The sequence below is a fragment of the Onychomys torridus genome, chromosome 2, assembly GCF_903995425.1.
Source record: "Onychomys torridus chromosome 2, mOncTor1.1, whole genome shotgun sequence".
NCBI lineage: Eukaryota > Metazoa > Chordata > Mammalia > Rodentia > Cricetidae > Onychomys > Onychomys torridus.
In genome coordinates, this window is record NC_050444.1 from 151120049 (window position 1) to 151135866 (window position 15818).

The 15818-nt window shown below is 44.0% G+C and overlaps 1 protein-coding gene across 3 annotated transcripts in view; it reads left to right on the top strand.

Annotated features, from left to right (window-relative positions):
• Window positions 1-15818, top strand: part of Usp48 (ubiquitin specific peptidase 48) — a 69124-nt gene that overhangs the window by 30117 nt on the left and 23189 nt on the right. For all 3 annotated transcript variants that reach the window (XM_036177595.1, XM_036177596.1, XM_036177597.1), the window contains 7 exons: window positions 1550-1664; window positions 3362-3492; window positions 7103-7174; window positions 12596-12720; window positions 12869-12991; window positions 13350-13411; window positions 14323-14433. In XM_036177595.1, the coding sequence (XP_036033488.1) occupies window positions 1550-1664; window positions 3362-3492; window positions 7103-7174; window positions 12596-12720; window positions 12869-12991; window positions 13350-13411; window positions 14323-14433 (739 nt within the window). The remainder of the gene's footprint in view (window positions 1-1549; window positions 1665-3361; window positions 3493-7102; window positions 7175-12595; window positions 12721-12868; window positions 12992-13349; window positions 13412-14322; window positions 14434-15818) is intronic.

The window sequence follows — 15818 nt, forward strand, 5'->3', positions numbered from 1 at the left end:
TAGGTTCCCTTTAAAGAGAGTCACCTACAGTAGTTTGCCAGCTCACACAGTATCTGAAAAGCCTTGAGTCTTTGGTTCATTCCAGTCTTGTTTGTGTAGGTTTGCGGAGATTGCTTCTAAATCTGTTTAGTTTTACCTGGAATGTGCAGAGATATGTAGCCACAAGTAGCCAGTCTGTTTAGTTCTGGCTGCTTCTTAAGCAATTTTCTACTTATTTTAAAATTTTATTTATGAAGTGTGTCTGGGTGTTTTGCTAGCATGTATGTCTGTACTACATGCCCCACAGTTTTCTTTTTAATGAGCAACTGGCAACACAGATCCCCTTTTAATCTCCAGTGGGACCAAGGGACTTGCATGACCTCCAGTTCCCCTTTCCTGAAGTTAGTGCTATTTTGATTATACCCAGCATTTAATTACATGCTCTAGGCCTTTCTGGGTACACAGGATTTTGTGTTTTAAAGTAGTCATCATTCAGAATTAATAAACTGCAATGGGAAGCTATTTCTTTTAAATTTTTTTGGGTGCAGATGGGATTTAGGAGGCTTCCAGTCAGGATTTTTCTGTAGACTAGACTGACCTTGAAGAAGCCAGAGCTCCACCTGCCTCTACCTTCCAATAGCTGGTATTAAAGATGTATGCCACTACTGCCTGACTTGTTTTTATGAGCATTTGGGCTGCATGTATGTCTGTGTACCATGTGTGTGCCTAGTGCCAAGGAGGGCAGAAGAGGGCATCAAATCCCCTGGAACTGGAGTTATGAATTGAGCCACCATGTGGGTGTTGGAAATTGAACTAGGGTCCTTTGTATGAACAAGTGCTCTTAACCACTGAGCCATCTCTCCAGCTCCCACAAGCTCTTTCAAAGAATCACATTTCAGGACCAGTGCAAAGGTGTTGACCAGAATGATTCCCTGTGATGGAAGAGAACCAACTCTATGTGGTCCTCAGATGTGCACTCTGGCACATGCATGTGCACATGCTTTATATACCCACAGTAGCAATAAATGAAATTTAAACAGAAAATAGTAGCTTGGCATGTGATTGCTAGAACCTCTATGCTCTTGTGTCATTGTCATGTCCTCTTGCTCTCATCTCTTCAGTGTTCTGTGCTTGGACGGTCCTGTCCACATGAAGACCGTCACTTGTACAGTCGTCAGATATGTGGATCCTCCCTCTAGTCAGATTCCTTCAAGTAACTTGACAAGTATCTCAGTCAAGGGATACACAGTGCTTTATGTATGCAGTTGTTTACTGTAGTTGTTAAACACTGCCTTCATTATATAGGAAACTTAATGTGTGGGTGTCTAGACCAGCAAAATCGGCATATATAAAGAGTGTACTGTAAACAGTTGTTTTCGCCAGGTACAGTAACACTTGCCTTTAATCCCAGCACTCCAGAGGCAGGCAGAGCTCTGTGAGTCAAGACCAGCCTTGTCTACAAAATGGGGGGATTTTGTGGTTGAGATTTAAAATTCTTGTGTATTTTGTTCAAAACTGGAAACATTCTCATAGAAAGTCTGCTTATTTTTGATGTCTTTCTTGCCTTTAGTGAAAGCCCTGTGTAAGGACTGTGTTGTAGAACGCTGTCGTGTACTGCGCCTGAAGAGCCAATTGAATGAAGACTACAAAACTGTCAACAATCTGCTGAAAGTAACAATGAAGGGGTATGTTACACAGCCTGCCTCTAACATTGCCAGGCAGTGGTCAGGCGGCTGCGGACTCATCCCGAAGACAGAGTTGGCTATTGGAAGGTGGAAGGTGGATAGATAGTGGAGCAGTTCTCAAGTAAAACTTGTAATGTGAACTGGGCTCACATTGTATTCCTAGCACTTTAGAGGCCATCCTGGGCTGCATTCATTTCTGTGTAAGTGTCTGTTCATTGTTTGTGGACATGTGCACGTGTTCTAAAACATGTAGACGTGCAAGGACAACTTTCAGGTAGTGTTTCTCTCCTTTGGCCATGTGGGTCTGAGGGATAACTCAGGTGCCTGCCATGCTTGGCAGCAGCAAATGCCTTGACTGCTGAGTCCAGGTCTCTTTTAACCTAAAATAAAGTATTTTCTTCTGTGGCTGGGAGATGATGGCCTTGTGGAGAGTGGGCTTGCTTGTTAACGTGAAGATGAGTTCATATCCTTAATACTCACATGGAGTTATGGTCATCCCAAGAGGCAGAGACAAGCTGGACCCAGTGAGCTCTAGGTAAAGAGACCCTTCTCAGAAAATAAAGAGGAAGACCCTTGACTTTGTATCTCTAAACACACACGTGCACATGTACTTTCTGTGCACTCTTAAACATTTCAAAACACACCACATACACATTTCTTAGTGTAATTTAAAAACTTTAGGTGTTTTGTCTGCATGTAGATCTTGTGTGTGCCTGTTGCACACATTGGATCCCCAGGGAAGAATACAGTTGTGAATCACCATATGGGTGCTTGTCATCGAACTTGGGCCCTCCGAGAATATAGCCAGTGATCTTAACCACTGGGCCTTATTTCCAGCGCTTAAACTTGAATTTGTTTTGTTTGAGACAGCGTTTCTCTGTGTAACTCTGGCTGTCCTGGAATTCTCAGTAGACCAGGCTGGCCTCAAACTCAGAGATAAACTGCTTCTGCCTGTGCCACCATTGTCCAGCTAAATTAGAATTTTTTTAAAAAAAATAATGAATTTTTGTAGTGCTTACTCTGTAACAATAAAGCCAAACACTCGCTTCACTCTGTTTGTTAGAGAGGAGGGAGAGAGGTCTGGCCATGACTGTGTGAGCCAGTGTTCAGGGTTAGAGTACAGAAAGCTTGTCTGGAGAACCATCCCACAGTCCTGGGAAGGCAATGATGAAGTGATGTTGTAAAGGGGAATTCGGTGTGTTGTCCCTAAGAAACATGCAGGGTGTTGGAAGTATGTTGAACCTCACTCCAGAGCACCTCAACCAAGAGTCATTAAGTGATGTCATTTGCTGTGCTCAGATCCTTTGTTCCTGTTAGTATTTCCCCAGCAGACTTAAGCTTGCTCTCTCCTTGGGCCCATTCCACAATGCCTAGACTGTGGCCTGAGTCCATAAGTGTATGATGTCAGTATGTACCCAAGTATCTCTGATAGCTGATAGCAGTGAGCACATGGAAGAGGGTTGGCTGTGATTTGAGTGGACTTTGATGGATGAGAAAGAGCAAGATTTAGAATGGCAACCAAGCGTTCAGTAGTGAGGCCTGAAAATGGTTCAGATCAGCAACTGGATTAGAAACAGTGTGTGCACAGTAGTTGATTTGCATGTTTAGAATCATTTTCGTTGTGGGCTTCAGGGGAAAGATGGAGCAGTAGGAACACTGGGAATCACTGGCTAGGGTCTAACCTTCTCTCTCCACAGCACTGGTGGATTCTGGGTGGGAAAGTCTTCCTTGCGTGGCTGGCGCCAACTGGCTCTTGAACAACTAGATGAGCAAGATGGTGAGGCGGAGCAAAGCAACGGGAAGATGAACGGGAGCCCCTTCAATAAAGGTGACGGGCCCACTTACAGAGTTAGAGCCTTTGTAGTTGGATTGTTGGGTGTGTGTGTGGGGGGCTTTGCTCTCTGTCCACGGGTTCCTCCCACCACCTCAGCAGCTGCTGTCTTTGCTCTGCAGATTTGTGTGCCTAGCCTTTTCTTGCACATGGGGATTCATGGGTGCTTGCAGAGTTGGAGTCTTCATGGCAAAGCAGCACTGTGGTCCCCTATGTCCCCACCAATTTGGGGTGCCTGATGAGCCTGTGGCAGGGGAACTGCTCAGCTTACTCATGTTCTCTGTGGGAAACATTAGGTCTCAGCTCTTCAACCTCCATTTTCAGTTAAATCACCTCAATAAAAATTATGCCCATGTATGTAAGACATTTATGAAGTCTCAAGGTCTCCGAAACAGCTAAGGGCAAATAATAGATGTTCAAGCTTTTACGATTCCCGGGAGCCTCTCCTTTACTGCAGTGAGCTCTGGGCTCAAGTGCCATCTAGTTAGTCATGTGCAGGGGTTTGTCAGTTGGGCTGCAGCTTCAAAGGAGGATAATGGGCTCCAGAAACCTTCAGGCTCAGCAGGGTTTGGCTTCACGATAGCAGCCATTGACCAATGTGACCTCTGCACTGACCAAAGGAGGGCAGGATTTGGACAGCTTATTGCTTGTCCATTCTTTTTGAGCCCTGCTTTCAGACAGGAAATCATGTTATTGTAAACCTACCAGAAAACAGATACCAAAGGAAATTAGAGCATTTAGAATGACATAAGTCTAAACTGGAGACCTGTGATTCTGTCTGTTACTAATTGTGAGGTTAGTTGGGCTCAGTAGTGCTGTGTAGTTAGTGATTGTGAATAGTTATTTTCACATACCTACACCCCGTATGTTTTTCTTACACTATTGGGCCTGGAATCTAGGCAAGTACACTTACTACCTGTGCACTACCCTACTGTTCTATTGATTTGATCCCCAAATACTGACATGTGCATACCTGCATATTTTTATTGTTTACATTTTCTTGAGGCAGTGCTTCTCTGTGTAGACCAGGCTGTCCTGGAACTCACTGACATCCGCCTGCCTCTGCCTCTCCAGTGCTGGGATTAAAGGCCTGCACCACCACTGCCTGGCATTTTTTTCAAATTTTTAAACTTTGTTGAAATCATGTATTTTCTAAATTTTTTACAGGTAAGGCTGGGATTATAGGGCTGCCCCACCACACCTAGTTATGTGTGGTGTTTCCACTCCCTGCTTTTTTATCTTTTTCTCATGTGTCGTCCCCCCCCCCCCCTTTTTTTTTTTTTTTTTTTTTTTTTTGAGTCACATTCACTGTGTAGCTGGCCTGGAACTTCCTGCCTCACTCTACTGCTGTAGTTACAGATGTGCATGGTGCCTGGCTATGCATTACAGCTTATATAGCTCTTGTACTTACAATGAGATTCCCAAGTGATGCTCCTTTTATAGAGGTGCTCTTAGTTATGTGGTGCTCCAACCCTGTCTACACTTTGAGTGTAGCCCTATCTGATGTGGAACTCACTATATACACCAGGCTGGCCTCTAACAAAGATCCACCTGCCTCAGCCTTCCAAGTGCTGGGACTGTAGGTACCCTACAATGATCTGCAATTTTTCTTTGATTCAAATAATCTGTTGGTCTGGAGAGGTGGTTCAGTCTTTAGAATAGTGGCTGCTCTTCCAGAGGACCTGGGTTCAAGTCCTAGCACCCACACAGTAACTTAAAACTGTCACCTCCAGTCCTAGATTTGATGCCCTCTTCTGACTTCCTTGGCAGCAAGCCTGCATGTGGGTGCTCAGATATGTAGGCAAACACCCACGCATGTACATTAAATTTAATTCAGAAAGATATTTTGTTCTCTCTGACTCAAGGGCGCAGCATTGATTTCAGTTGTGTGCTCCCATCATTTGGAAACCCTTGCTTCAGTTTTAGTGGTGTCACATGACTTAGCACACACCCCTTTTTCTTTTAAAGAGATTTATTTACCTATAGTGTTCTGTCTGCACATATCCCTGCAGGCCAGAAGAGGGCGCCATATCTCATTACAGCTGGTTGTGAGCCACCATGTGGTTGCTGGGAATTGAACTGAGGACCTTTGGAAGAGCAGTCGGTGCTCTTAACCTGAACCATCTCTCCAACCCCCCCCCCCCCCTCATTTGGAGCTCTTCAAACATTAGCTCTTTTATGCAGGCATGGAAAATAGAAATGTGCTAGCTGAAATATTTTTCATGTTGCTTTTCCTGTAATAGGCCTAATTTCAATCTTCTTCCCATTTTTTTTCCTGAGATTTTTTGTTTTGAGATAGGATCTCTCTATGTAGCTCTGCCTGTCTTGGAATTCATTACGTAGGCCAGGCTAGCTTGTACTCACATCTGCCTCTAGATTGCTGGGATCAAAAGTGTGCACCACCACACAATTTTTGAAGCTTAAAGTACATAAATGTAACAGTGTGCTCCCCCCACCCCAGTCCCTGCCAGGCGGAAAGAACCCTGCTGGTGTATAGACAGTGCTGCATCGCTGGCTGATGGTACAGGCAGTGTGAGTGTGCACTTACAGGGAGTACACAGTCTGTGTTGTGCTGTGGGATGCCCTCCTGGTTTTCCAGCAGGTCAGAGAGCCATCCCTGCATACAATCAGCATGTACTCCTCTGATGGGTACAGGCTCCTGGACAACTAGGGAGTAATGGATGGAGTCTTGCTCTCTCACTTTTGAATATCAAGAGTTTAGGAGTCTTAGCCGGGCGATGGTGGCGCACACCTGTAATCCCAGCACTCGGGAGGCAGAGACAGATGGATCTCTGAGTTCGAGGCCAGCCTGGTCTACAGAGTGAATTCCAGGACAGGCTCCAAACCCTGTCTCGAGGGGGGGGGGGGGGAAGTATCATGTCTGATACATGAGGTGAACTTGGTGTTGAGACTCACCTTTTACATCTTACATTCAAGAAGTGACATGTTTGTGACACAGATGACTGAATGTGTCTGATTGTGTTTTTCTCAGGCCCACTTTTCTATTGAGGCTTTTGTGGGGGCAGAATTGACAAATTCCCACACAGGTCAAACTGGCCCTAAATCTCCTCACCTCTACTGTCTCCAGTGCTGGGATCACAGTGCAGGCCACTCCACAAGGTTTATTACACAACTCTTCAAAATCATTAACTGTTATTGAGGCTTTCCCCTTTCCATTTTTTTTTTTTTTTTTTTTTTAAGAGCTGAGGATCGAACCCAGGGCCTTGTGCTGTTGGGCTAAATCCCCAACCTGCCCTTTTTCCTTTTTTTCCCCTCTTTTTTCCCCCCCTCTTTTGGTTTTTTGAGACAGGGTTTCTTTGTGTAGCTTTGCGCCTTTCCTGGATCTCGAGCTATAGACCAGGCCTTGAACTCACAATGATCTGCCTGCCTCTGCCTCTCAAGTGCTGGGATTAAAGGCTTGCGCTACCACTGCCCGGCCCCTTTTTCCTTTTAAGGGAAAGGAAATAGAGTCCTTCTCTGCACAGCTGTAGAAGTCCCCGTTGGGTTGATTTTTCAGAATTATTTGAAGCTTTCTTTGCTTATAAGTTCTACCGCTTTGAACTTCTAACTACAACAGCCAGAACTTTAATTGTCTTTCTTTTGTTAGATGAATCAAAGGAAGAAAAGAAAGAAGAGGAGGAGGAATTAAATTTTAACGAAGACATTCTGTGTCCTCATGGTAAGCTGGGAGCTTATGTCTGTTGTCCGATTGGCATCCTGTCATGTTTTGTTCTATCCTCTCCCTGAAGTTCTGTTTGGGTTTCATTATGTAGTCAAGGTTGGGCATCAACTCGGAATTTTTCTACCTAGCACTTTTCCCAAGTGTTGGATTATAGGTATGTGTCAGCACATCTTCTGAAAATACTTTTATAGAGTATTTTAGAGCTCATGCTAGCTTCCAGAATGCCATGCATTTTGTATTAGGTAGCTTTGGCCCCTCTGGTCTTGTGTTTTTCAGTTGCTTAGTACTCTGCATTGGCAATGCTTGTGCTTTGGAAGTGTACTTACAGAGGCCTGGGACTGCTGCCGCCCGGTTTCTCTCCTTCCCTTACCTGGCATTGCCAACCTGTTTTCATTGTTGTGGGACTGCATGCAGGAAGAGGGCTCACCTGTGTGCAGCTCTTCTGTTTTGAGTCTTCCACTCTCAGTGCTGAAGACTTTAATCTTGTCACCCCTTGGCTTTGGCTTTATCTGTGCAGTTAGAGGAGGACATTCATTGTCACAGAAGCTAAGAATTAACTACCTCTGAGATTAATGGTGTTGTGTAGTTTTCTGCTTATTTTTGAAAATCTTATTCCTTGTAGTATAAATAAACTTACATTGAACTCGGCTGTATCAGTCAGTGTTTACAGAGCTGAATTCACATGTGTGTGCTTGTGGGGTACAGAGTGGGGTGGCTTTTTCTTTTGCTGGATATGATACAGCATCCCTTTAATCTTAGCACTCAGGAGGTAGAGGGAGATCTTCCCTATTAGAAAGAGGCCATGCTGGTCCATATAACAAGTTCTAAGCCAACCAAGGCAGTGTCATAGGTTTTTAGTTCAATTCTTTCCTTCCTTGCTTCCCTCCTTTTTTCCCTTCCTTCCTTTCATTTATTCATTTATTTATTGAGAAAGCTCAAAGCTCTGGCTGGTTTTAAACTTAAGTTAATCTCCATGATACGAGCACTTGTTCTTGTAGAAGACCCAGGTTTTGTTCGCAGAGCCCACATGGTTCCACCTGGTGTTCACAACCATTTGTAACTTCTTCTAGTGGAACCCAATGACCTATTGGTTTCCCTGGCACTATTTACACACGTGGTACACAGACATACATGCAGGCAAGACACTCACATACTTAATAAAAAATCAGTCTTAAAGAGAGATTTTTCCTTTAAAAAAAAAAAAAAAGTCTTTACTGGCATCGAGTTTAATATGTATGCTAGGCTCTCTTCTAGCTGGCTAGCTCAAGCAGATCTGTCTGGGATTACCAGTATGTGACATCACATCCAGTCTGCTTTTACATAGGCCCTGGCAATCAAGCTTAGGTCCTCAGGCTTATACTGTAAAACACTGATCAAGTGAGCTATTTCCCTAGCCCTTAGCCATCTCCTTCTAAGCTTTAAGCAGATGGTCGGTTCTTTTTTGTAGTCTTCATATAGAGAGTTTCCAGTCAGGGCTACATGGTGAGATGCAGCCTCTTCAGCTAGGTCACTAAAAAGAATGTAGTTTTGTTGACTGTAGCTTGAGCTCTATGAGTGAGGAGCTCTTCCAAGCGTGGCTCTTGTGGCTGGGCTGGCAGTGAGTCCAATTTGAAGTGATCCTAGCTCTACTAGGAAAGTTTGTTTGTGTAGAATTACCCTTTTGGGGGCTGGAGAGATGGCTGCTCTTCCAGAGGTCCTGAGTTCAACTGCCAGCAACCACATGGCAGCTCACAATGGTCTATAATGAGATCTTGTCATGCAGGCAGACACACACAATGTAAATAAATAATGAATGTAAAAAGAATTAGCCATTTTTGTTTTCTGAGACAGGGTTTCTCTCTGTCCTGGAAGTTTTCTGTAGACCAGGCTGGCCTCGAACTCAGAGAACTACCCCGCCTTTGCCTCCTGAGTGCTGGGGTTAAATGCATGTGCCACCACTGCCTGGCTCTCCCCCCTGCCCCCAATGATTTTATTTTATATTCCTTGGTGTTTTGCCTGCCTACATGTCTGAGGGTGTCAGGTACCCTGGAACTGGAAGTACAGACAGCTCTGAGGTCCTCTGTGAGTGTTGGGAATTGAACCTATGTCCCCTGGTAGGGCAGTCAGTGTTCTTCACTGTTGAACTATCATTTCAACCCTCATCTTGTATTCTTTGTAATTGATAATCTTACTACTGTCGGTGTTTTGGGAACAGAAAGAAGCAGGAGGCTTTCCTCACCATTGTCACCCTCAGAACTGGGGAGTTCCCCTTGACCTGTAGGGACCTCAACCTAGGCTAAATCTTTAGTTCATTGAGTCACACATCAAAGATTTATTTACTTATTGCATATACAGTGTTCTGTCTGCATGTATCTCTGCAGGCCAGAAGAGGGCACCAGATCTCATTACAGATGGTTGTGAGCCACCATGTGGTTGCTGGGAATTGAACTCAGGACCTTTAGGAAGAGCAAGCAGTGCTCTTAACCTCTGAGCCATCTCTCCAGCCCCACATCAAAGAATTTTAGGGCTAGTCAGTTTATGAAGCAGAGATGGGCCTTATAAATGTTTTATCTAATGCATGTGTGTGTACCCTGCATGCTGGTGCCTGTGTAGGCCAAGAGATGGTATCACATTCCCTAATACTGGAATTAAAGATAGTTGTGAGCCACCATGTAATGCTGGTAACTGCACCCAGGTCCTATACAAGAACAGCAACTGTGCTTAACTACCAGGCCATCTCTCCAGCCCTTGGGCTTTGATCTTTAAAATGTTTCTTACATGTTGTAATTTGGGTGGGAGGTCTTGTGCCATGTCATGTATGACAATCAGAATCCCTTTGAGAAAGTGGTTTTGCTACCTTAACCTGTGTTCTGGAGATTGAATTCATTTGTCAGTGTGGCGCAGCAAATACCTTACCCTCTGACCATTTAATTGGCCCAGTATATGTTTATTTTTGCTCTTTTGGGAGGGCATGCCACCCAACTCCCAAATAAACCACACAGAGGCTTTTTCTTAATTATAAATGTCTGGCTTTAGCTTGGCCTGTTTTAGCCAGCTTTCCTTAACTTTAAATTATCCCCTCTATCTTTTGCGTCTGGACTTTTCCCATTCTTTGGCTTGTTATGTATCTGGGCCCTGTAGTCATCCTCCTTTTGGCTACTTATCCTTTCTTTGTAGATTTCTCCTATATAGTCTCCCTGCCTGTCAGCCCCGCCTATCCTTCCTCCTAACTTGCTATTGGCCATTCAGTTCTTTATTAGACCATCAGGTGTTTCTGATAGGCAAAGTAACACAGCTTCAGAGAGTAGCAACATTAACAAAAGTAACACACCTTAAAATACTTTCTGGTGACAAATTTATTATTAAAGTAAAATGCAGTTGTTTTGGGGATGTGGTAGACATTTGAATTGCCACCCTGTCCAGCATGTGAGCTTGGCATACTCCTGCAAAAGAGCCAGGATTGAAGCCTGTCCCTGCATTATTAGGCATTCTTCTCCATGCTTGGAAGATATTTTGTTTGTTTGTCCCTGTGTCTGTAGTCCTGGACCTTTCAAGTACTACTTCAGAAAGGTTGTTCCTGGCTCTGCAGCAGAAGCAGAGAGGAAGGCCAGGTTGGAGGAGGGTGAGCCTTAGAAGAGGACTTGTCTGCCACTTCCTCCAGATAGTGCTATAGCAGAGGCTGACCTTGAGCCTTTGTCCTCAGATGGTTGTGAATCACCATGAGGTTGCTGGGAAGTGAACTCAGGACCTCTCTAGTAGTCTCTTAACCTGAGCAATTTCTCCAGCCCAGCATATTATACTTTTTTGTTTTGCTTTGTTTTTCGAGATAGGGTTTCTCAGCGTAGCCTTGGCTGTCCTGGAAATCACTCTACTGTACACCAGGCTGGCCTCCAACTCACAGTGATCCACCTGTCTCTGCTTCCCAAGTCCTGGGATTAAAGGTATAGACCATCAACCCCCATGTTATACTCTTACAGGAGTTCACTACCACACTTGACACCCAACACCCACTCACCCCAGCCCCCACCCCCAACTCACCTTCAGTTTCTCTGTATTGTTTTGGTGCCTGTCCTGGATCTTGCTCTATAGACCAGGTTGACCTTGAACTCACAGAGATCCGCCTGGCTCTGCCTCCTGAGTGCAGGGATTAAAGGCGGTGTGCCATCACCACCTGGCCACACTTGGCTTAAGATAGCCTTTCCTTGAGATATTCAAAGGACCAGAAGCATTGAGGAGTAGAGTTACCTGAAGATTCTGTTTGTTATTAGAGTATTGGGCATGGCCCAGACAGCTGTGTTACTCAGTGTTGGGCTGGCTCCAGTGTATTCACCTCTTTACTCTGTGAAACTTGGCTGCACTGCTGATAACACATCTGTAGGTGCCTGGCACGTGGGTTTCTGAGTGAGATCCATGGCAGTCAGCTGGATTCACTCTTGTTTTACTTTGGAATATCTGAAAAGGAATAAAAGTAAATAACCCGAAGTCAGTCAGGGAAATGTCCCTGATAAGCTGGCTATATGTGAATGAACAGTAAACCCAAGAGACTCACTGAAGGACTGTGGATCTGTTCATAGCCTTCCTGAAATTAGGAAAGTGGCGGAGTGGCCATGGCCAGTATTCCTCCCTTGTTCTTTGGGATATTTGAACATCCGGAGGATTTTTCAAAAATAATTGCAGGATGAGTGATATCCCACACCTGTCATCCCAGCACAGGAAGGGCCATACTCAGTCACATAGATAACGTCTTGCTCCAAGGAAGCCAGATGGGCTGGAGAGATAGCTCAGTCGTTAAGAGCACCAATTGCCTTCTTCTACCTTCCATCGGCACCAGGCACCCATGTGTGCACAAACAGATGCAGGCAAATCAGCCAGACACATAAAATAAAACGTAAAAGAAAAAAACAAAAGCAATTGCAATAGGGAACAAATTCGGAGGTTGAATGGCAAGGGTGTAGATTAGTCAGGATATTGCTTTATTGCTTAACTTTAAAGAGAGCAGTCTGAGGTCCATACAGCCTTAAACATAATGTTTCATTGCAAGATGCTTTGTGTGTGGGTGAAGCTGAAATGCTCTTCACCCCTGTGGGGGTGAGGGAGTGGCTCAGAACCTAAAGTAGGTGGCAGCCTCAGTACACTGCAGTTCAACATTGAGCACGTGTGTTAGCAAAGGGAAAAGGGAGCACTGGTTCTCCATAGGATAGAGAGTAGGGATTAGGGAAGTGATGTGGCTCTGAGTAAAAATGCGTGGGACTGAGCCTGACCCACCTGAGTTTGACCTCAAGGACCCACAGGGTAGAAGTAGAGAACTGACTCCCACGAGTAGTTGTGATCTGCACACATCCACATAAGTACACACAAATTTATATTTATATAAACTTTTAAAACAGATGTTCACTTCTTCTATCCTTGTTTTTAAGTAAGTTTTTCCTCTTAATTTAGGTGGGTTAAGCATATCTGAAAATGAAAGGAGGCTCGTTTCTCAAGAGGCTTGGAGCAAACTGCGGCAGTACTTCCCCAAAGCTCCTGAGTTCCCAAGTCACAAAGAGTGTTGCTCTCAATGCAAGGTACACGGACGGCCCCTGACATCTGTGGGAAGGGCATTCCCCTCCTTGGGAACAAGTGTGTGTGTGTGTGTGTGTGTGTGTGTGTGTGTTGGTAGGTAGAGGGAACATGCTGTCAATGGGAGACAGCTTATTGCTTCCATCTTTTCAGATTTTGGAAAGAGAAGGGGAAGAAAATGAAGCCTTACATAAAATGATCGCAAACGAACAGAAGACTTCACTTCCAAATTTGTTCCAGGACAAAAACAGGCCGTGTCTCAGTAATTGGCCAGAGGTACCTTGATTGCCACAGAGTGGCACAACTCAGATGTGTTTCAGAGCATACCAGCCCCGTTCTGTTCACTTTGTTTCCTAATTGGGAGGTAGACCAGCTCACCATTTCCATTTTATTGCACAACTTAAATGGGGGAAACACTGTTGAATCCACAAGGGCTTTCTGTTGGAAACTGTGCTTCATACTGGGGATGGTAGCTCCCACTGTGTGTGGGAGGCTGCAGGAAAATTGTGGATCTGAGTTTGAGGTCAACCTGAGCTACGTAGTGAGTTCCATGATGACTTGAAAGAGAAATTCACCTTAAATTTCAGGGGGCGGGGTGAAGATGAAACTAACCCATTGTGCTTTTTGTTTCCAGGATACGGATGTTCTCTACATTGTGTCACACTTCTTTTTAGACGAATGGCGGAAGTTTGTCAGGTAGAAAACAGAAATTTCTTTCTTACCTCTCTGTGGGTTGACTCTGGTAATTTTGAAATTTTCATGGGTTCCCTTAATGGTGTGTTTTTTATTACTACTTTTTTCCTGGCACACACAGATTTTTCTTTTGTTTCAAGTTACATAACTAAACCCAAAACATTAATTAGTAATATCCATTTATATGTATCTCTAGATTTAAATTATTTAAAAGAAATGCTGTGGAACCAGGTGTAGTTCTGCAAGCTTTTAATCCTAGCATTTGGGAGGCAGAGGCAGGCAGATCTCTGAGTTACAGGACAGTCTGGCCTACAGAGTGAGTTCCAGGACAGTCAGCTATACAGTGAGACCCTAAATAATTAAATTGTTGTGGTCTGGGGAAATACATGTCTCAGTCTTTAGAAGAACACATGGTATAAGCTTTTGAGTCTGCAGAATCTAAGCAAACGGAGGCCCATCTGCAATGCAATTCTCAGAAGGCAGAGCCTAGGTGTCTCCAGAACCAGTTTGCTAGTTGACCAGCCCATATAGGTGAGCTATGGCTTCAATTTTGAGGCTAGGGGAAAGTTATGAAGAGTCCTGATAACAGCCTTGGGTTTTCACACACTTATGATGAGTACCAGTTATACACATATGAACATACACACATATTATCACCACCCCCATGCACACACGAACCCCCCCCCCCCAAATTAATATCTCTCCAGGCATGGTGGTACAGAAGAAATCCCAGCACTTGGGAGACAGGGCAGGCAAATCTCTGATTTTGAGGCAAGTCTGGTCTTGATTCCAGGACAGCCAAAATTAAATAGCAAGGCCTTATCTCAAAAAAACAAATACCAAAAAACAAACAAACAAATAAATAAAAATAAAAACAAAAATCTCTTCAATTATCTCCTGTCTTGTTTGAATAGAAAGCCTGCAAGGTCTACGCCTGTGTCATCCATTGGAAATACTGCCCTTCTTTGTCCACATGGAGGACTCATGTTTACATTTCCTTCCCTCACCAAAGAAGATTCGAAACTGTGAGTTTCTTCTCTTCATGTGGCGCTTTGTCCCCAGTAATAAAGTGTGGTTAGGGGGTTCTTGTCTAGCATGAAAGTCTGTTAGGAATGTGCTGAACTACTTCACTGTATTCCTTCTAAATATGACCTATGACTGGACACTTGTCTTTAAAAAGAGATGATCTGACTACTTTTCAGGCAGGATACGCAGCCACCCAGGGAAGTTTGTTCATCATCTTTATTTTCCCACTACAGCCTGTTGTCTGGACATTTTCCTTTGCTGGTTTCCAGCAGTCAGTCTGTCTCAAGATCAACTTCATTACCAGTTAGTTCATTACCAGTCAGCAAAGTCTTGGTTGTATTAGGTTCGTGCAAAAGGAATTGCAGTTTCAGACTGAAATTCTTAATCATAACTAGGCTCAAACATCTTTATTAATCTATTTAGGAACTATTACAAACTTTTTTTACCGTTGGGAAATAAGTCTATTCCAGTAGTCTACAACTCTGTGCTTCAGGATTTAACTGACTGTTAGAGAAAGCATTTTCTGCATCCTGCTGGTAGTGAAAGGGTTTTCCCTGCCACAAAAGTGAAGCTGCTTGAAAGAATGGAGGTCCCGTTTGGCCAGAAATCAGTTGAAACTTGTTGGATGAGAAAAAGCTTGCTGGCCCTGTTGATTCAGCTTTTGAAGTTGTATGGTTGGGATTGTGGATAGCTAGGCCCTTTCTGTTGACTGATCCTGGCTGTGGGTGTTGCAGTTGTTGGTGGGTCTCATTGATTTGCTGAGTGTGTTCTCAGGGTATTGTCAGCCAGCATTCGAAAGCTGCAGTGGATCAGACCAGCAGCAGACATCAGTGACGAGACTTCTTAGTGCAGATTTTGCTTTGGAATTTCTCAAACTAGCCATCGAAGTGCTTGTTACCAATTGTGGTAAACAGTCCACATTTTGTTGCACATTGCAATTGTATTGAGAAACGATTCCTCGTGCATAAAATAAGATAGAATAAATACAAAGTCACTAACCCCCCCCCCCCCCACACACACACACCACTTTTTCCCCACCTTTCCAGTTTGCTTCAAATAGCAGAATAACAGTCCACACTGAGTTCATCAAGTTCTTTGGCATCTTCTGACTACTCAGAAGGGTCAACCTCAGTGATTGATCCCAGTGGGTCCTTTATTGTCAACTACCGATGGCCAGCTACTTCACCTTCAGGGCTCTTACCTCCTTTTTGAAACCTTTTGAATTTCCACTGCACCACACGTTCTTAGCAGTTAGTTGAAAAAATGCTGTGTTTATTGCAAGTTGTCTCTGCTGCTTTAGGACCTATAAAGAAAATTGCTTGAATTTGTTTTTTGTGTAACATCATTTCCATAGTATAAATATAAAATTGATAACAGTAAGCCA